General features: G+C 42.4%; 1 protein-coding gene across 1 annotated transcript in view; it reads left to right on the top strand.

Moving 5' to 3' along the window:
- Positions 1–21,145, top strand: part of LOC126230311 (farnesol dehydrogenase-like) — an 87,138-nt gene that overhangs the window by 53,159 nt on the left and 12,834 nt on the right. Inside the window, exons 4-5 of the mRNA XM_049942387.1 lie at positions 2,758–2,887; positions 15,285–15,428. Coding sequence (XP_049798344.1) covers positions 2,758–2,887; positions 15,285–15,428 — 274 coding nt within the window. The remainder of the gene's footprint in view (positions 1–2,757; positions 2,888–15,284; positions 15,429–21,145) is intronic.

Here is a 21,145-nt window from a genome sequence, read left to right on the forward strand (position 1 = left end):
GACTGCGATGGAGCTCCGTATGCCACGGCAGACTGGCTGACACTGACGGCGGCGGTGCACAAATGCTGCGCAACTAGCGCCATTCGACGGCCATCACCGCGGTTCCTGGTGTGTCCGCTGTGCCGTGCGTGTGATCATTGCTTGTACAGCCCTCTCGCAGTGTCCGGAGCAAGTATGGTGGGTCTGACACACCGGTGTCAATGTGTTCTTTTTTCCATTTCCAGGAGTGTATGACAACGATCCTTAAAAAAATCCATTTCTTATATTAAAAAACTAGGAGTCCATGGCAGAGTGCCGCGCGGTTTGAGACGCCATGTCATGGACTGCGCGGTCCGTCCTACCGGAGGTTCGACTTCTCCCTCGGGCATGGCTGTGTGTGTTGTTCTTAGCATAAGTTAGTTTAAGTAGTGTGTATGTCTAGGGACCGATGACCTCAGCAGTTTGCAATGTTCAAAAGTGTGAATTCCTAAGGGACCAGAGTTAGATTTATAGACTCGCCGTCCCATTGTCATTTCATTAACGTATTACAAGCCATGTGGAAAGATAATATTGCTTATCTCGTCTGGACAATCAAACAAAGCGACTCAGATCAATAAAGTAGAGCTGTACTGAAAATGTACGTTTTAGAAATTCATCATAAATTACGCACGAGCCAGGTGTGCAGTGGTAACATTACCTGAGCCGGCCGCTGTGGCCGAGAGGTTCTGTTCACAGGTTCGAATCCTGCCTTGGGCATGGACGTGTGTGATGTGCTTAAACCTAACTAACCTAAGTAGTAATAAGTCTAGGAGTCTGATGACCTGAGATGTTAAGTTCCATAGTGCTTAGAGCCATTTGAACCATTTGAACAGTACCTGATTATCATCACACTTCTGAAAGCAATCTTTACAAAACTGTATTTCCAGAAAATCAACGTCCTCTGCGTTTGCATCTCTGTGTTCTGCTAATTATTCCCAGACTGCTCAGCAGCGTGATCGATACGAGATTCGAATGCTCTATAGGCAGCGACAACAATACTGACAACCAAACACCATTTTACTTGTACTGGAACCTCTGTGGCGTAACATGTCTACCATTAAGAGCTTCTGTCTGAAAAAGTATCCAGTGTACAAGTACGACCCATCGAGTAAAAAGAGGAACATCACTTTCATCACACACCAAAAACAAGCTAGAAACCTTACGGAGTCAACCAGCATATTTGTTCCTCCTACGTTCATCTGGTGAAAACACCACGAAGGTAAAGTTAGAGACTGAAGCTCACACAAAGGCTTACATAGAATAGTTCTTCCATACGATTGAAACAGAAAAATGGGAAAGTAGCAGTACCGTCCGCCAAACACCATGAGATGGGATGAGAAGTTCCGCCTTATGCAAGACACCTTGTGTGGTGTCTTGCATAAGGCGGAACTTCTCATCCCATTTTCTTAGCAAGCATGGAGACAACAAGAAGAACTGCACCGCAAGATGATTACCGTGAGATGGCTCGTGAAGTGTAGGTGCAGATATAGAGCGCAGGCCATTCTTTTTCTGTTGGCAATTTTTTCCGTTTGTGGGTGACCTTGTGTTTCAAAGGATCCGGAGGTGAGGGGGCGAAGTAGGAACAGAACACTTTGGCTGCCATCTCGCACACTGACAGCCGCTTTTAAGGTTTGCACTCGTTAACAACCGCAACATTAGCCCAAAATTGTACGGCAATCAATGGACTGTTAGACGAGTATAGATTGTCAATCAGATCCTGATTTTCACACAGCACTTCGCTGTAGATAATAGCATCGCTTGCAAAAAGTCTGAGCTCACCACGTGTGTTAATGATATCTGCCATGTTATCAGCAGACAGAATTAACAGCGTCAATACGTTGCCCTGGATCACGCGTGAAATTACTTGTACAACCTGCCGATGGTTCCTCCCCAATCAAGATAACAATCTATGATCTCCCTACCAAGCAATCCTCAATCCACTCACACATTTTGCTTGATACCCCACATGGTCATGTTTTTGTTAATAAGCGTTTTTGTGGTATTGAGTGAAATGCTTCTGGCTTTCAGTGGGCCACGTGAGGAAAGTGAAATAGACCTCAGAGTTCAGACTTAAGACACTAAGAGTATACAACAGATGCATGTCAAGAATTTCGGACGGTAATTTTGTGGAATACTTATTTCACCCTTCCTGTAGACAGGTCGGACGTGTGATTTCTTAAAACTATTGGACACAGTTCCTCATTTGAGTGATCTACAATATACAATAATTGAAAGACAGGCTGGTTCATCTGCAAATTCTTTGTGGAATTTGGAAGTGATTACAACAGGCCCTGAGATAATATTAAGTTTTACCGATTTCAGTTGCTTGCCAGCACAAGTGACAATAATATCTATTTCAGTCATACTTGCAACGGTGCGAATTAGACTGGGGCATTACTCCTGGGATTTCCTTAATAAAGCAAAATTTGAAAACTTTCTGCTTTTTCTTTCTTACCTTCAGTTTCGGCTCCTACGTCCACCATCAGTGTCTGGAGAGTAACTTTGGTATCACTGACATCGAAAGCTCAGTGCACTCTGGTCACATTTACAAGCTAAGGTTCTGCTGAGTTACTCATTGAACTCATTGAACTTCACGCATTATCCTTTTGAGAGCGAAATGCTTGCCATTCGGGACTGTCAATCCATACCCTATGCTTTGTTTTATATCTACTGTGTTATTTGCGTCTGATGAATGTTTCTCTATGACTATTAAAAGGTATACATGTCTCTGTTTATTAGCCTCGCGTCCCATGTGCCAGTAAATGACTCTGGGAACTCGATATACTTCGCTAGCAAGGTGGCTGTGAAGGCACTGCTCGAAGGATTGAGAAAGGACTTGGTTGCAAGGAAAAGCAACATACGAGTTGGAGTAAGTATAGTTCAGTACTGCACACTATAAATACTAGAGTTTACAAGAAGTGTATGAGTTACCTTTTTTGCCTTCTTATTTTTAATGAATAGATCTGTATTTTTGAGGTCAGCTGATGTAGACTTTTCTAAAGGTACACTCCTGGAAATGGAAAAAAGAACACATTGACACCGGTGTGTCAGACCCACCATACTTGCTCCGGACACTGCGAGAGGGCTGTACAAGCAATGACCACACGCACGGCACAGCGCACACACCAGGAACCGCGGTGTTGGCCGTCGAATGGCGCTAGCTGCGCAGCATTTGTGCACCGCCGCCGTCAGTGTCAGCCAGTTTGCCGTGGCATACGGAGCTCCATCGCAGTCTTTAACACTGGTAGCATGCCGCGACAGCGTGGACGTGAACCGTATGTGCAGTTGACGGACTTTGAGCGAGGGCATATAGTGGGCATGCGGGAGGCCGGGTGGACGTACCGCCGAATTGCTCAACACGTGGGGCGTGAGGTCTCCACAGTACATCGATGTTGTCGCCAGTGGTCGGCGGAAGGTGCACGTGCCCGTCGACCTGCGACCGGACCGCAGCGACGCACGGATGCACGCCAAGACCGTAGGATCCTACGCAGTGCCGTAGGGGACCGCACCGCCACTTCCCAGCAAATTAGGGACACTGTTGCTCCTGGGGTATCGGCGAGGACCATTCGCAACCGTCTCCATGAAGCTGGGCTACGGTCCCGCACACCGTTAGGCCGTCTTCCGCTCACGCCCCAACATCGTGCAGCCCGCCTCCAGTGGTGTCGCGACAGGCGTGAATGGAGGGACGAATGGAGACGTGTCGTCTTCAGCGATGAGAGTCGCTTCTGCCTTGGTGCCAATGATGGTCGTATGCGTGTTTGGCGCCGTGCAGGTGAGCGCCAGAATCAGGACTGCATACGACCGAGGCACACAGGGCCAACACCCGGCATCATGGTGTGGGGAGCGATCTCCTACACTGGCCGTACACCACTGGTGATCGTCGAGGGGACACTGAATAGTGCACGGTACATCCAAACCGTCATCGAACCCATCGTTCTACCATTCCTAGACCGGCAAGGGAACTTGCTGTTCCAACAGGACAATGCACGTCCGCATGTATCCCGTGCCACCCAACGTGCTCTAGAAGGTGTAAGTCAACTACCCTGGCCAGCAAGATCTCCGGATCTGTCCCCCATTGAGCATGTTAGGGACTGGATGAAGCGTCGTCTCACGCGGTCTGCACGTCCAGCACGAACGCTGGTCCAACTGAGGCGCCAGGTGGAAATGGCATGGCAAGCCGTTCCACAGGACTACATCCAGCATCTCTACGATCGTCTCCATGGGAGAATAGCAGCCTGCATTGCTGCGAAAGGTGGATATACACTGTACTAGTGCCGACATTGTGCATGCTCTGTTGCCTGTGTCTATGTGCCTGTGGTTCTGTCAGTGTGATCATGTGATGTATCTGACCCCAGGAATGTGTCAATAAAGTTTCCCCTTCCTGGGACAATGAATTCACGGTGTTCTTATTTCAATTTCCAGGAGTGTATTAATACCTTCCTTTAGCGCCTTTTAATGATATTGTTGTTGTTGTGGTCTTCAGTCCTGAGACTGGTTTGATGCAGCTCTCCATGCTACTCTATCCTGTGCAAGCTTCTTCATCTCCCAGTACCTGCTGCAACCTACATCCTTCTGAATCTGCTTAGTGTATTCATCTCTTGGTCTCCCTCTACGATTTTTACCCTCCACGCTGCCCTCCAATGCTAAATTTGTGATCCCTTGATGCCTCAAAACATGTCCTACCAATCGATCCCTTCTTCTAGTCAAGTTGTGCCACAAACTTCTCTTCTCCCCAATCCTATTCAACACCTGCTCATTAGTTATGTGATCTACCCACCTTATATTCAGCATTCTTCTGTAGCACCACATTTCGAAAGCTTCTATTCTCTTCTTGTCCAAACTAGTTATCGTCCATGTTTCACTTCCATACATGGCTACACTCCATACAAATACTTTCAGAAACGACTTCCTGACACTTGAGTCTATACTCGACGTTAACAAATTTCTCTTCTTCAGAAACGATTTCCTTGCCATTGCCAGTCTACATTTTGTATCCTCTCTACTTCGACCATCATCAGTTATTTTACTCCCTAAATAGCAAAACTCCTTTACTACTTTAAGTGTCTCATTTCCTAATCTAATTCCCTCAGCATCACCTGATTTATTTTGACTACATTCCATTATCCTCGTTTTGCTTTTGATGAGGTTCATCTTTAATGATATGCAATACGTTAAACATTATAACAGAACGCTCCCTTTTTGCCTTGCCACGTGCTCATAGGATCACGTTAGGAAAGCCATTAAACACAAACTTAACTTTCACATTTATATTAACGATATAATTCAAACAGTTTCAATGTTTCGAAGTTCCAGGTTTACCGAGGGGAAAATTTCAGCAATGGGGTAACTGACAAGAACACCTTAGTACCCGTTTCATTCCAGAACATTGAATTTTTATACACTTAGTAGTGCCACCTTAATAGATGTACAGAGTATAATAATGCCAGTGTATAAAATTAAGAAAACCACGCCAATGTATATTAGGTATCATTAAATGACACGCCTTTTTATTGTTTACAAAACTGTTTCCATCACACATTTTATGTGCAGCCACCTGCGTTTAAACTGAAACAGCTTCATTTTATTTATTGCAGTTGGTGATCAACACTGTGAGTCAAAAAGCAAATAAAACAGTGCACTTACAATCTTCAAAAGGCGGCCGGTGTGGCCGAGCGGTTCTAGGCGCTTCAGTCTGGAACCGCGCGACCGCTACGGTCGCAGGTTCGAATCCTGCCTCGCGCATAGATGTGTGTGATGTCCTTAGGTTAGTTAGGTTTAAGTAGTTCTAAGTTCTAGGGGACTGATGACCTCAGATATTAAGTCCCATAGTGCTCAGAGCCATTCGAACCATTTTGAATCTTCAAAATGAAATCGCATTCGGGAGTACGATGGTTCAAACCTGCGTCCGGCCATCCTGATTTAGGTTAGCCGGGATCTCCCTAGATCGCTTCAGACAAATGTCGGGATGGTTCCTTCGAAAGGGCACGGCCGACTTCCTTCCCTAATCCGATGGGTCCGATGGCCTCACTGTTAGGTTGGTTGATTTGGGAGAGGGAACCAATCAAAATGGATTATATGATCAGTGGTGTACTGTTGTTTTGTTCAAATGACGGTTTAACACTTCCTGCTGATTGTTATTATCCTTTTCTCATGAATATTCTTCCAACACTCACAATTGTGAAAAATTTAGGAAACATTCATTGTGTTATCATCGTTTTTTATCATCAGGAATGTTGTCAGTCTTGCTGTCTGTGGTTTTTTTCTTTGATCATCTGTCTATTGCTGATAGTAGATATATTTGAAAATTATAGTCAGTAAACACGGGATATTTACACACCTGTTGCAAATATTCCAAATTATGTTATTTTGAAAATTATTTTCTTTTGTGTGCCATATATCTTTCTCACATATTTTGAACATCTGTTATCAACATTGCAAAAGCATGACGGAAAAGACACCTTGATTACACTTTACAAAACCATTGCACTATTTATCACGTTGAAATAGATGTGCAATGTGAAACACCAAAATTCATCTACATGTTTTGGGCCAAATAACTGAAAATGTTAATGTGGCCTATAGCACTGCTATAATTAAATATTTCCTCAGAGGTACTTCTTTGAGAAGCCATTATTTTTTTAAGTTAAAAATTGGTAGATCAGTTTTTTGATTACACACTTTGTGGATAGAATACACCACACCACAAACTACCTTTGCAGATGATCAACTTTAAAAAATATACTCTCTGTTACTAGCTAATTTAACAAATTTTAAATTTGGTAAATGTTTATCTACTGAATACTACTAATAAATTACCCTTTTTCCTTAGCCACAAGTTCGCAACTTCCTTCTCTTGTCTGTTTCTAAATATCAACACCTAGAAGTACAAAGATAATTATAAAAAACGTTTTTTTCTATTTCCAGAGAGAAAAGATTGATGTCGATTGAGCTTTGCAATTTCTGTTAGAAACAAGTTTTCAGTTTTTCTCTGCCAGGGATAATTTAACAAAAATGGGCAAATACTAGTATATAAATGTAAACTTATTTTTCGGACTTCATTTAATTTAAATGCTTCATACTGTTATTTCTTGATCTAAATCAACCTTATGAGGAAAACCTAGGAAGGTAATGCCCCAGGCTGTATTCAGAATAAGCATTCACTTTCTAGCATATATTTTAGAGAGAAGTATACAGACAAACAATACAAATGTGCGAACACAATATTACACATCTATTTTTTTCTCTTGTGTGGAATGTCTTTCCTGTCTCTAGTGATACTCCTGTAATATTCAGCCATAATTGTAGGCATCTACTTTTGTTAGCGCATCCTTATGGAATGTTTCTACATTTTGGCCCGATTTATCGCTGTAAATCTCTGTGAAGAAGTCTGTGAGAGTCCAAGAATTGTAATGACATGTTGCAGCCGTTATCTTGATAAGCGTTCATCATTTGATGGACTACGTTCTTGTAATTGCAACTACTCTTCCAAGAAGGTTACATGACACTTCCCTAAAACTTTGAAGCAGAAACATGAGCATGGCAATCAGGCATGTTTCATAATTTCCATCTAGCTGAAGTTTCTGATCCAAATATTTGCAAATACACCTTTTATTCTCACTGTTGAAAGATGAAGAAATTGTTCAACAAGATATGCAAATCCTCTGCCAGTTTAACCCATCGCTTTGGCAAACTGTTTAATTAATCCGAGTTTGACGTGAAGAATTGTGAGGAGGATAGCTTTGGGAGCTACCAGACTTTCGAAAGAGGGTGGAAAAAACGTTCGTCGTTAGCTTCATTAAGGCCACTTTTTTCTTCATGTAGTCACGTTTTCTGTCACCACTATCCCACTCACACAGAAAACCAGCGTATTGTGTCTACATTTATTTCATTCCAAACAACAATCACTTAAGAATCGTTGCAAATCTTTTATTTATGCTCACTGTATTTATTATTTATTTAACTTGTCAATATTTGCTAAAGTTTCGTAACTTTCTTCAGCCAGACTGGCGTGTGCAATTCGAACTGTGGGCGTTTTATTCCCATTGTGGAGCAATACACCCTTCAAGACATTTTCAACGTGTCTATAAACAGTCTCAATAACTCCCGTGGGCTGTATTTGAAGTCGAGTGCTTTCATTAAGCCTGCAACATCATTGAAATACATCAGCACTCCCCCCTCCCCCCCCCCCTGTCCTGGTGTAGTAGGATATAAGCGAATTTATTCGGAGAACACATTTTTATGTTGCTACTTCGGTGGAGAAGATTGTATTCTTTGAACGTTGAACCAAACAGTACTGCCTTTTGTTTACTTACCCCTATGCCATGCACTAAATCATACATATCTACCTGTGTCAGTGTGGCGTTGAAGTACTACATCTGTCCTGGTACAGAGGACCCTATCTTTCAGGAAATGTTATATCCTCATTTCCATCCAGTTCGCTGTCACCAGTGATTTGTTCATCTGAAAACCTTTCAGAGGTTGGTACAGGACTTCGTGCAGAAGGTAGGTCCGATAATCAACGTACTTTTTTCATTTCACGGTTGTTACTGCCAGAATATTCATTACACAGAAATAACAATCTGAGATATAGTCTTTTGATGTTATGTTCTCCGTACCATAGGTACAGCAACTAACATACGTTTTCCTTTTTCCTTTCTGCCAGTTAATAATTTACGACGACGGGTTGTGTAATATACGCAAGGTGTCGTAGGAGGAATGGGCAGTTTTCACGAATGGGACAGCTCCGATTATTCGAACAAGAAATTATGGTAAACATGGCTTCTAAAGTGAACACCTTAAGAGTTACGAACTCTTTTCCACCATTGCTACTGTGAAGCACATGACCGCTACTTGATGAGTGCTCACAGCTCTTAAAGTGTGCAGTTTAGAGCCCATTTCTTGCAGATGTGAGGTCTTCACAAATGTAACAGGAATTGTCATGAACATGTGGACCACAGCGCCGACGAGACATTTCCTGGGTAAACAATATACCAACATATTTTTCATTTAACTCACGCAATATAAAACATTCCTATTTACTCTATTACTCTTTAGTAAATTACTTGTCATTTCTTGTATTCCAAAAAAATAAAAAATAAAAAAACGGAACTTATCACTTCAACACAGTATCACTTGAGACTTCTTGACAGTGTCTAGGAGGTTAGGTCTGATGAAATTCGTATTTATGAGGGTACACAATAGCAATTGGAGTACGGACATGCGAATATCAAAACAACTGTTATAAATGCCGAAATTAATATTGCCAACTATTATTTACAAAATGTTTCTCTATTTACCACAAATAATGGCTTTCTTATTATATATTACTGGAAAACTATCCCTGACAGTGAAAGTCTGATTCTACAAGAAATTTAGATCAGCAATTTAGATCAGCAATTTATATCTGAAAACACTTTTATCCCAGAAATACAAATGTTCTACAACAGTTCTCACTTATGTTATATATTTTGATTTCTATAAAATGTAACTATTCCTTATTTCGTGGAAAAGTTTTCTTTCCTTAATTTGATCAAACTCTCTTAGTTACAGGCAGTCGCATTTTTTTTATGAACTATTTAATCCAAATTAGCCCCATGTTATTTGTCACAGTACTTGGCTAAATCGTGATCATCATTAGAGATGAATACCTTTTTGCATTCTAATGGTAGTAATCAGTTTGGTAAAAATAGAAAATCAGGCAGCACTGAGCTGACTTTTATTTTAAATATGTGTAGTATTTAGTTTCTATTCTGATGAAACACATTTTTTCTTCATTATATAGTTATGAATCTGCTGAAAAGATCTTACAGAAGTAATCATATGATTGAGTAATCAGAATGATTAAAATCGAGAAAACGTAAAGCAGCTCAAATTACAATTTTGTACTGTCGCTTCATAGACGTCATGTCTTTCTTTAGAGGATGCAGATAATCTTTTTCCAAGAAGCTGGACATACATCTTCAGGTAAAACCTTTTTTACATGTGTCATGCCCCATTCTATACTCGAAACGAACCGGAAGACAATAGTTACTTATTTACATTAAGTAAAATTGAATGACAAAGATTGCTAAGAAATGGTGCGAAGGAAGAACGCTGTAATTTACAGTAGAATTCACATAGTCGAAAGTATGTAATTTAAGAAATGTGTAATACTTTTGCTGTAAATTTGCTACATGTTTATAGACACAAATCGATCTACAACATAGAAAAAAATTACGTTACTCTTTTAATGCATCACATTCTGCAAAGCAGAATTGCAGTCATCAGCTGAAGGATCACAGATTTAGGCTGAGAGAGTGATGCTACCACAATCAGTTTTAAAAAAGTTTTTGTACCGTAACTATGGACATCATTTTTCCTTCTGAACTCTTTTAACACAATGCTTACATCACAAACTGTGAGGTACACAACTGTTTAAGAGCATCACAGCACATATATCACAAGTTGATGATAGGCAAGAACAACTTACTTATCTTACAGTATGCTTCTGTGGGATGAAAACTTCTTACAAGAAACATAAATTGAACAAATCAACATATTTTTCTATTTTCATTTTTCTGGTTCTAGTTTTACAGATAAACAAATTGACAAAGTTGCTTAAGCACATGAAAAAAGTTTCTTTTCAAATTTAAAACCTCACCAGTAAGTTTGAAGTTTCATATTCACTATAAATGTCACTAAATAGACATGAGTTACATACTGAGTGAACCAGAAGTCCACTAACAAAATTTCAGATGGTGATGAAGGATATTTTCTGAATATTGTCACTGGCTGTTGTAGCTAAAACAAATCGAATATTCAAGAGAGATGTAGGGAATTCAGTTTATTTCTTGACTTGTAGTTACACTTTGATATCTGGAGACATTCTCATCTACTTGTATCTTCATTTCTACATGACCTAAATATTTTTCCATTCTTATTGTTAATAAGGAAGGTACAATACTTGAGTGGACTTGTGGACTCCCAGTGGCCGTATTTCGTTATATACATTTATATCTGTAAAAACGTATTCGTTACGTCCGTTTTGTTGAAAGCAGCAACATTTGTTATGTGTGATTGATTAACAATGCACAAGACAAAACTGAAGAAACAGTGCATGAGCGTACTGCAGGTTCACATTGTGCCCACTGAACTCTATAAACCCACAGTATTCCCATGGGCTGTTCGATCAAATATTTTGTGTTTGCTGTCCTGTACAGCTCTGCTGTATTTTATAGGAAAGCCTACTCTGTGTGTGACATTGCTACAATCTCATCTCAGGGTCGTCCACTAGAAAAAAAAAAAACACACACACACACAATTTGATCAGGTACGCAGAGATTCGTTTTGTTTTCTTTTCCCAGCAGCTTTACACATTTCTCCTAGAGGTTCCGTTTATTATTATTTTTATGTATAGTAGACGTGGTATTTGATATCCATTCATGGGATATTATGTTCTTATTTCGGTAGCCACATGTTGGTAAACAGACCTCTGTTTAAATCTGAATGGAAAAATGTATAGGACTACAAGGTATTTTCCTGATTTTCTTTCACTCTTAGTCTATCTGTTTTACTGAAAGTAAATGTACGGAAGCAACAACATATTGTAATGTATTTCAAAATTATTCATACGTAGCAATTCCATACTATGCATTGCAATAATTCTTTTACTAATTTTTACAAGAAACAGGTGGACCTCTCACTTCTCGAAAATATCCAGAAGTTTCCAGAATGAGATTTTCACTCTGCAGCGGAGTGTGCGCTGATATGAAACTTCCTGGCAGATTAAAACTGTGTGCCCGACCGAGACTCGAACTCGGGACCTTTGCCTTTCGCGGGCAAGTGCTCTACCAACTGAGCTACCGAAGCACGACTCACGCCCGGTACTCACAACTTTACTTCTGCCAGTACATCGTCTCCTACCTTCCAAACTTTACAGAAGCTCTCCTGCGAACCTTGCAGAACTAGCACTCCTGAAAGAAAGGATATAGCGGAGACATGGCTTAGCCACAGCCTGGGGGATGTTTCCAGAATGAGATTTTCACTCTGCAGCCGAGTGTGCGCTGATATGAAACTTCCTGGCAGATTAAAACTGTGTGCCCGACCGAGACTCGAACTCGGGACCTTTGCCTTTCGCGGGCAAGTGCTCTACCAACTGAGCTACCGAAGCTGAGCTTCGGTAGCTCAGTTGGTAGAGCACTTGCCCGCGAAAGGCAAAGGTCCCGAGTTCGAGTCTCGGTCGGGCACACAGTTTTAATCTGCCAGGAAGTTTCAATATCCAGAAGGTTTTACAGGTGCACACTGCAGTGTGTATTTTTTAGTTTTTTGTTTTTTTTTTGTTTTTCATAAACTTTCTTCAGTCAGTCCCGCCAAGAAAAGTTACTGTCACTACAGGTTCAGTTAGTTTATCGTCATAACTTCAAATGTCAGCTTTTAAATTGCACATCAGTTGTTTTGAAACTGTCACGTATACTTTTTCCCCTCCCTCTCTTGAAATTGCTATCAACCCTGATTCTGACAAATATCAGTATATTTTAAGACTTACGCAACCAGCACAAATACAGATCTGATTACAGTGTGGATATTAGACGTAATTTGATTTGTTCCAAATAGTTTAGACAGTTGCCTTACAATTAATTTATGGAACATCGAACTAACACGGTAAGGTCCTCCGTCGAAATAATCGTGGCACAGTGAGGTAAAAGCTACCATAAACTGGCGCCTTGATGTAAGCATCACTTTCTTATTTTGAAGAACTCGACATTGTCAAGAATGTGAAAAGCGTTTTCAGCTTACAGTGCAACCTTTGTCTAGATTGCGAATTTATAAAATGGTATGACTATGATTGTTAGCACAATCGAAGCTATTCTGACCTAAAGTGTACAGAAAAAATATTGTTCATATGAAGTTCAGTTCAAGTCAGGAAGAGGACCATTGCGAGGTGTTTTACAGCGTTAGGAGAAAACTGAACAATTACGCTCCTCCTTTATTCCTACCTCAAGTCTCCCTCATATCCCACCCCTTCTCCACTCTCAACAACATCCAACGGAACAACAACAGGAATTATTATACTTTTAATCATTGAATTAAGTTTATCAGACGTCCTAATTTTCCGAGGTCAGTCCTCAAATTTATTTCTCCGTACTCAGTCTTTGTCCTCATCAGTTCTAAAGTAAGAAAGTGAGGATATTTATTATCTTCAATTTTTGAAATTTCTAGAATAAGTAAAATATGTAGCATTTTCTTTTGTTGTGAATGAATTTCTCCTTCAATTTAGAAACTATGCTATAATCGCAGGAGATATGCTAAAGCATCAACTGTCTTCAGCACAATTGTGGTTTTATTTCGTTTCTGTTTTACTTGAAATGTTTGTATAATGAGGAATAAATATCATTTTTTCAGCTCCCACTTTCTTGCGATTACGTAAATAAATGACGTCTTGTTTCCCTATTCTGTTGACAGTAGTTTAACTTTTATTAGCTGCCCTGGTGGTGCAGTCCTCTGAGCTGGCTTCTGATCATTCGCATCCTGAGATGGGTGCTGGTTTGAAAACCTGTGAGGCATGGATGTGTTTGTCAAAATGCATTGGCTCTTTTCCTTCATGGAGTCAGTGGCCCTAAAATAGGAATGGGTGGTAGCTTATAGCCCTTGAGTTGCTCACGGTGGTCGTACTTAACGTAAGTTTTTTGCTCATTCTACTTTTTTTACATAAAACGTTTACATGTTCAAGCAAAGTTACTGGACTTGGGAAAAAAATCTGAAGCCAAAAATCTACTGTACAGAGGAAGGAATATTCCTTCTACAGAATCCCATTGAAATGTCAGAAACAAAGCTACATCTTTATTTCGTACTATGTGCTGGCCCCTATGCGTAAATTTAAGATTTATCTGAAGTAATACTCTGAATGATAATACTTTATTGTTACGTTCTACGTATTTCACATGACAAGTAACCTCTATCTTCATCCTACATTTACTGGACAATCATAATACCGTTGATAACTTTTTCGCTAATCTTCGGCTTTACCATATTTAACTGAATTAATTTTTTCCGCCCTTCGCCGCCACTAATATTTTGGGCCTTAGGCGGCCGCCCTAGTCTTGCCTAATGACAAAAACAGTCTTGGTCAGGAAATTACGAAATAATTTGTCAAATAAAATGCAGAATACAGAAGAGCAGAAAGATTACGTTGTGCCGCCGACTAAATTCATTGTAGCCACTAGTGACCGCTGCATTGAAGCGCTCTGTCTTGTTGTTGTCAGCTGCCGACGTTCTTTTTTCCATCTAATACTGTTCCTCTTGTATAATGGCTCAAATGGCTCTGAGCACTATGGGACTTAACTTCTGAGGTCATCAGTCCCCTAGAATTTAGAACTACTTAAACCTAACCAACCTAAGGACATCACACACATCAATGCCCGAGGCAGGATTCGAACCTGCGACCGTAGCAGTCACGCTGTTGCAGACTGTAGCGCCTGGAACCGCTCGGCAACCGCGGCCGGCCCTTTTGTATACCTCACACTTTATTAAGTTGCGAAATTATTTGTTAAACTAAGAGCACCTTTAATCATTAATTAACAGCCTGCTCATTAAGAATTATTATTTTATGGTGTTATATACTCTCCCCAAATTATATGATTTTCGGCTAGGGAACTCTTTTACTACAATACGTTGACTGGCAAATTTTCTTTCACGTTTTGTTTAACTTTGTTTTAATAGGATGAACTTCATTGTGTAACTGTGCACACGGTGGTGGGCTCTAACTACTTCAGGCATCTTTTTATCTTAAAACGACTGCGTGTTTGCGATGCTGCTATTTAATGACGCAGTACTTGATGTACAGCATGTAACATCTTATAGTGAATATCGGTACTCTACGATATGTTGTTTGACCCTTTTTTTCCTGTTTATATCTACTTCCAATACGTGCAATATAACTTGTTATGAGCTACACCTTTTTTATCTATTTCAGATCTGAAAGTGATTGCTTGCACACTCGAAAGCTGTCATAATTTATTAACCCGCGTTCTCGACAAATAAATGTTGCCCATTCTTACATTTCACGGCGAAAAGTTTGTGCCGCTTTTCTGTAAAGATATTACTGTTTACTAAGACTCTTATTTGGAAATAAAACACAGGCCCTACTGCAGCAAAGCCTTGAAATCAGCTTACATTCAACGAAACGAAGCGTTGACGTTATTTATCCGTCAAAACTTGGATCTTGTCGCCTTTGCTGTTCGCATTACTTACCCTAGTTGAAGTTACACACGCATTAATTCATCCAACAGCAAGTGTCTCCCGGACCCGTGAGGACGGAGCTCTTTAACCCGCTGATTGGTCTACCAGACGACTTTTGGGAGAGCCAGTTTCTTGAACCAGAGGACATCGCAGAGGCCATCATCTTCATGCTCTCACAGCACCCACGCACACAGGTGAGTCCCTGTCCTGTACAACCAGTTTGAGACAGGAACAGAAATGTGTCACAGGAGTAAATATTATTAGGCAACAGATATGGCAAAAATATGTTGCAACACAAATTAGCAGCAATTTACAATGCTTCATTTTTAGAAGTTATACTATACTTACAGGGTGTTTCAAAAATGACCGGTATATTTGAAACGGCAATAAAAACTAAACGAGCAGCGATAGAAATACACCGTTTGTTGCAATATGCTTGGGACAACAGTACATTTTCAGGCGGACAAACTTTCGAAATTACAGTAGTTACAATTTTCAACAACAGATGGCGCTGCAAGTAATGTGAAAGATATAGAAGACAACGCAGTCTGTGGGTGCGCCATTATGTACGTCGTCCTTCTGCTGTAAGCGTGTGCTGTTCACAATGTGCAAGTGTGCTGTAGACAACATGGTTTATTCCTTAGAACAGAGGATTTTTCTGGTGTTGGAACTCCACCGCCTAGAACACAGTGTTGTTGCAACAAGACGAAGTTTTCAACGGAGGTTTAATGTAACCAAAGGACCGAAAAGCGATACAATAAAGGATCTGTTTGAAAAATTTCAACGGACTGGGAACGTGACGGATGAACGTGCTGGAAAGGTAGGGCGACCGCGTACGGCAACCACAGAGGGCAACGCGCAGCTAGTGCAGCAGGTGATCCAACAGCGGCGTCGGTTTCCGTTCGCCGTGTTGCAGCTGCGGTCCAAATGACGCCAGCGTCCACGTATCGTCTCATGCGCCAGAGTTTACACCTCTATCCATACAAAATTCAAACGCGGCAACCCCTCAGCGCCGCTACCATTGCTGCACGAGAGGCATTCGCTAACGATATAGTGCACAGGATTGATGACGGCGATATACATGTGGGCAGCATTTGGTTTACTGACGAAGCTTATTTTTACCTGGACGGCTTCGTCAATAAACAGAACTGGCGCATATGGGGAACCGAAAAGCCCCATGTTGCAGTCCCATCGTCCCTGCATCCTCAAAAAGTACTGGTCTGGGCCGCCATATCTTCCAAAGGAATCATTGGCCCATTTTTCAGATCCGAAACGATTACTGCATCACGCTATCTGGACATTCTTCGTGAATTTGTGGCGGTACAAACTGCCTTAGACGACACTGCAAACACCTCGTGGTTTATGCAAGATGGTGCCCGGCCACATTGCACGGCCGACGTCTTTAATTTCCTGAATGAATATTTCGATGATCGTGTGATTGCTTTGGGCTATCCGAAACATACAGGAGGCGGCATGGATTGGCCTCCCTATTCGCCACACATGAACCCCTGTGACTTCTTTCTGTGGGGACACTTGAAAGACCAGGTGTACCGCCAGAATCCAGAAACAATTGAACAGCTGAAGCAGTACATCTCATCTGCATGTGAAGCCATTCCGCCAGACACGTTGTCAAAGGTTTCGGGTAATTTCGTTCAGAGACTACGCCATATTATTGCTACGCATGGTGGATATGTGGAAAATATCGTACTATAGAGTTTCCCAGACCGCAGCGCCATCTGTTGTTGAAAATTGTAACTACTGTAATTTCAAAAGTTTGTCTGCCTGAAAATGTACTGTTGTCCCAAGCATATTGCAACAAACGGTGTATTTCTATCGCTGCTCGTTTAGTTTTTATTGCCGTTTCAAATATACCGGTCATTTTTGAAACACTCTGTACATGGATTCACATTAATGTGAACACCGCCAACGTTCGTGTCAACGTGCAATAACTACCCACAGAGGGGACATGGCAGCACTAGCAATGGATGGTATATAAGGCGTATTGGAGGAATGCGGTGAACACAGCAGTGCTTGTAATGCGGAAATGGAGCGATTTATCTGACGTTCGAAAAGGCATGATTGTTGGCTTCAGGGGCGTGTGTGGAATTATTTCCGAAACGGCTACGTTTATAAACTGTTCGCATGCCGCTTTGGTCAAACTGTGCACGGACAAATGGCGCTATCCGAAACTGGCGCCGAGGCACTTGTATTCACCCCTGTCATCTATGGCCCGCGGTGCACAACGACTGCGGAGATGTGAACAGGCAAGAAGAGGAGCACCGTTGAGTGACTGACTGCCCAGATGAACCAAGAGGCCACCAACAGTATCGCCTCAACGACCACTCAGCGAACGTTTCTGCATAGGATCCTCCAGAGCAGGCAGCTAAGGTCATGCACTGGCGCTGACTATTGTTCATCACCGATGAAGGCTGGAATTTGCACTTCATTACCACAGCTGGACGTCCACTGAGTAGCGACAGGTGGCCTTTTCAGATGTATCACGTTTTATACCGCATTGGACAGAGAGTCTTTGGCGTGTATGGCGTAAAATGTTCGAAAGCAAAGCGTCCAGGTCGGCTTGGGAAGCATTATGGTCTGAGGAATGTTTTCGTGGCATTCGCTGGGTGTTATTGTCATTCAGGAACGCATGTACCCTTTGGGACCATGTCCACCCCTAAAAGCAGTCTGTTTTTCTAAGCACAGTGGCATCTACCAGCAGGACAATGCAACGTATCACAGAGCTCGCAATGTATGTGCACGGTTCGACTACCACCAGGATGAATTTATCCTACTCCCTGACCACAAAACTCCTCGGTCCCACATATTCTCGATCGGGTTTGGATCTATCTCGATCGGGCAGTTCGTGCCATGGGTCCTCAACCGAGAACCCTAACGTAGCTGGCCTCCGCACTGGGATCAGGATGGCTTCACATCCCTGTCAGTACCTTCTAGAACATGAATATCTCTCTTCAAGCATGTCTTGCAATGGTCTGCAGTGCAATAGGTGGTTATTCAAGCGTCTGGCGGTGGTCACATTAATGTGAATCGACAGTGTAGTAGTCAGGCGAATGGCATGGCCACTGCAGCCACCGGTACTATCTGGTTGCTAGACTCCAGGGCATCTTCTACCGAAGCCAGCCACAAGCGAGAAACCCCTACTCTTGCTGAACATAGCAGCGTGCTTATTTACACTGCCAGACCACAAACAGCAAGCTGCCAATCTGTGTGCACACCAAACAACAGCAACAAATAGATGTGTTGACGCTAGAACCTAGCCGGCTTCAGGAGGGGCACCAACATAACTCGCCAGCAGCATTCGCACCTGACCGTGTCCCTACAAGCACGATACTACGTTGTGCCCACATCTCATGTTTCACCTCAGGGAAATCTTTCTACAAGATTAATTAAGATGATGCGCGACTACTAGCTGGCAGGTATTCCTAAGGAATGTTATCCATCCCTTCTGCAGTATTTTATCCCAGGCTTTTCAAAGCACTGTTAGAAAATCTAATACTGGATCCCTTACGTCTTCCATATCCACTTTCATTTCTTTTTCTGACACGTCATTAGACAAGTTCTCCCCCCCCCCCCCCCCGTAGACACATCCAACGTTTTCTTTCCACCTATCCCACCTGCCTCCCGCGATTAACAGTAGAATTCCTCTTGCACTCTTAAAGTTTACACTTCTGCTTTTAGTTTCACCAGAAGTTGTTCAGACTGTCCTTCATCGAGATGCACTCCTTGTGCAAACCATTTCTTTTGACATGAAAACGTCTATTCGCTTGTGAAACGAGCTCCCTTGTGTGACAAAATATCGTCGCCTTTGTATATGCATTATTCGTCTCGTAGGTGGTAGAGATTCACACATCAAAAAAAGTTTTTAATCGGCTCGGTTCCGATTCGAATGGAGATCATCAGAAACATAATTTCCGCCCTTTTTATTGCCCATGAAAACTAGTCCAGAGGGTTCTGAGCACTATGGGACTTTAAATCTAACTAGGGGACTGATGACCTCAGATGTTAATAGTTCTAAGGACATCACAAACATCCATTCCCGAGGCAGAATTCGAACCTGCGACCAGACTGAAGCGCCTAGAACCGCTCGGCCATGACGGCCGGCTGCTCATGAAAACCACCCATTGCATGTTGCACCACCATACAGCGAGATCTTCAGAAGTGGTGGTCCACATTACTGTACACATCGGTATCTCTAATACCCAGTAGCACGTCCTCTTGCATTGATGCATGCCTGTATTCGTCGTGGCATACTATCCACAAGTTCATCAAGCAACTAATTATTGGTCCAGATTGTCCCACTCTTCAACGGCGATTCGGCGTAGGTTCCTCAGTGTGATTGGCGGGTCACGCCGTCCATAAACAGCCCTTTACAATCTATCCCAGGCATGTTCGATAGCGTTCATATCTGGAGAACACGCTCGCCACTCTAGCCGAGCGATGTCGTTATCCTGAAGAAAGTCATTCACAAGATGTGCACGATGGGGGCGCGAATTGTCGTCCATGAAGACGAATGCCTTGCCAATGTGCTGGTTGCACTATCAGTTGGAGGATGGCGTTCGCGTATCGTACAGCCGTTACGGCACTTCCCATGACCACCAGCGGCGAATGTCGGTCCCCACATAATGCCACCCCGAAACAGCAGGAAATCTCCACCTTGCTGCACTCGCTGGACAGTGCGTCTAAGGGGTTGGGCCTGACCAGGTTGCCTCCAAACACGCCTCCGACGATTGTCTGGTTGATGGTATATGCCGCACTAGTCGGTGAAGAGAACATGGTGGCAATCCTGAGCGGTCCATTCCGCATGTTGCTGGGCCCATCTGCAACTACGACACCATGCAGCGCGGTACAAAGATGGATCTCGCCTTGGACGTCGGAAGTGAAGTTGCGCATCATGCAGCCTACTGCGCACAGTTTGAGTCATAACACGACGTCCTGTGGCTGCACGAAAAGCATTATTCAACATAGTGGCGTTGCTGTCAGGGTTCCTACGTGTCATAATCCATAGGTAGCCGTAATCCACTGCAGTAGTAGCCTTTGGGCGGCCTGAGCGAGGCATGTCATCGACAGTTCCTGTCTATTCCTCCATGTCCGAAGAACATCGCTTTGGTACACTCCGAGACGCCTGGAGATTTCCCTTGTTGAGAGCCTTTTGTGGCACAAAGTAACAATGCGGACGCGATCGAACTGCGGTATTGACCGTCGAGGCATGGTTTAACTACAGACAACAGGAGAAGTGTACCTTCTTCCTGGTGGATTGACTAACTGATCGACTGTCGGATCCTCTCCGTCTAATATTCGCTTCTCGTACACGGTTGTTTACATCTGTACGCGACTTTAGTGATAACCACTGTCAACGTCTCTTTGACTGTTCAGAGATATTGTATGACAGTCCATCTTCAGGAGTTCTGGGAACCGGGGTGATGCAAAACTTTTTTTGATGTGTGTATAATCACAACGCATAGATTATGTATGTATGTCTGTCTATCGCGCAATATTTCTTTTGCCTGTGATGTCATCGTACCAGCGTAGGCGCATGTGTGTTATTAGGAATTAGCGTTCTCTAAACTGCTAAAACAATGTGAAACCGAAACCCATATCCACGCTACGCCAATCTGAGCGTATCATGAAGAGCCTGTAGAGTCAAAGTCCAAAGTGAGACTGTAAAAATATGCTCTGGAATGCTCGGTATTGAATTGAAAGTTACAACATAATAAAAGATACCGTCTTATATGACTCGCACTTTCTATAATTTCAAGTTTGTTTGCAAGTCAGACGAAAGCTCGCGTTGAAAGGAATCCAAAAAGCCTTAAAATTCCACCGACGTGAGACTGCGAGAGGTACGGCAGCTTAGAAAAGGAAATGAAAAAATGACGCCAAGCGGTATGTAAGTGCC

The sequence above is a fragment of the Schistocerca nitens genome, unplaced genomic scaffold (genome assembly GCF_023898315.1).
Source record: "Schistocerca nitens isolate TAMUIC-IGC-003100 unplaced genomic scaffold, iqSchNite1.1 HiC_scaffold_378, whole genome shotgun sequence".
In the NCBI taxonomy this organism is placed as follows: Eukaryota; Metazoa; Arthropoda; class Insecta; order Orthoptera; family Acrididae; genus Schistocerca; species Schistocerca nitens.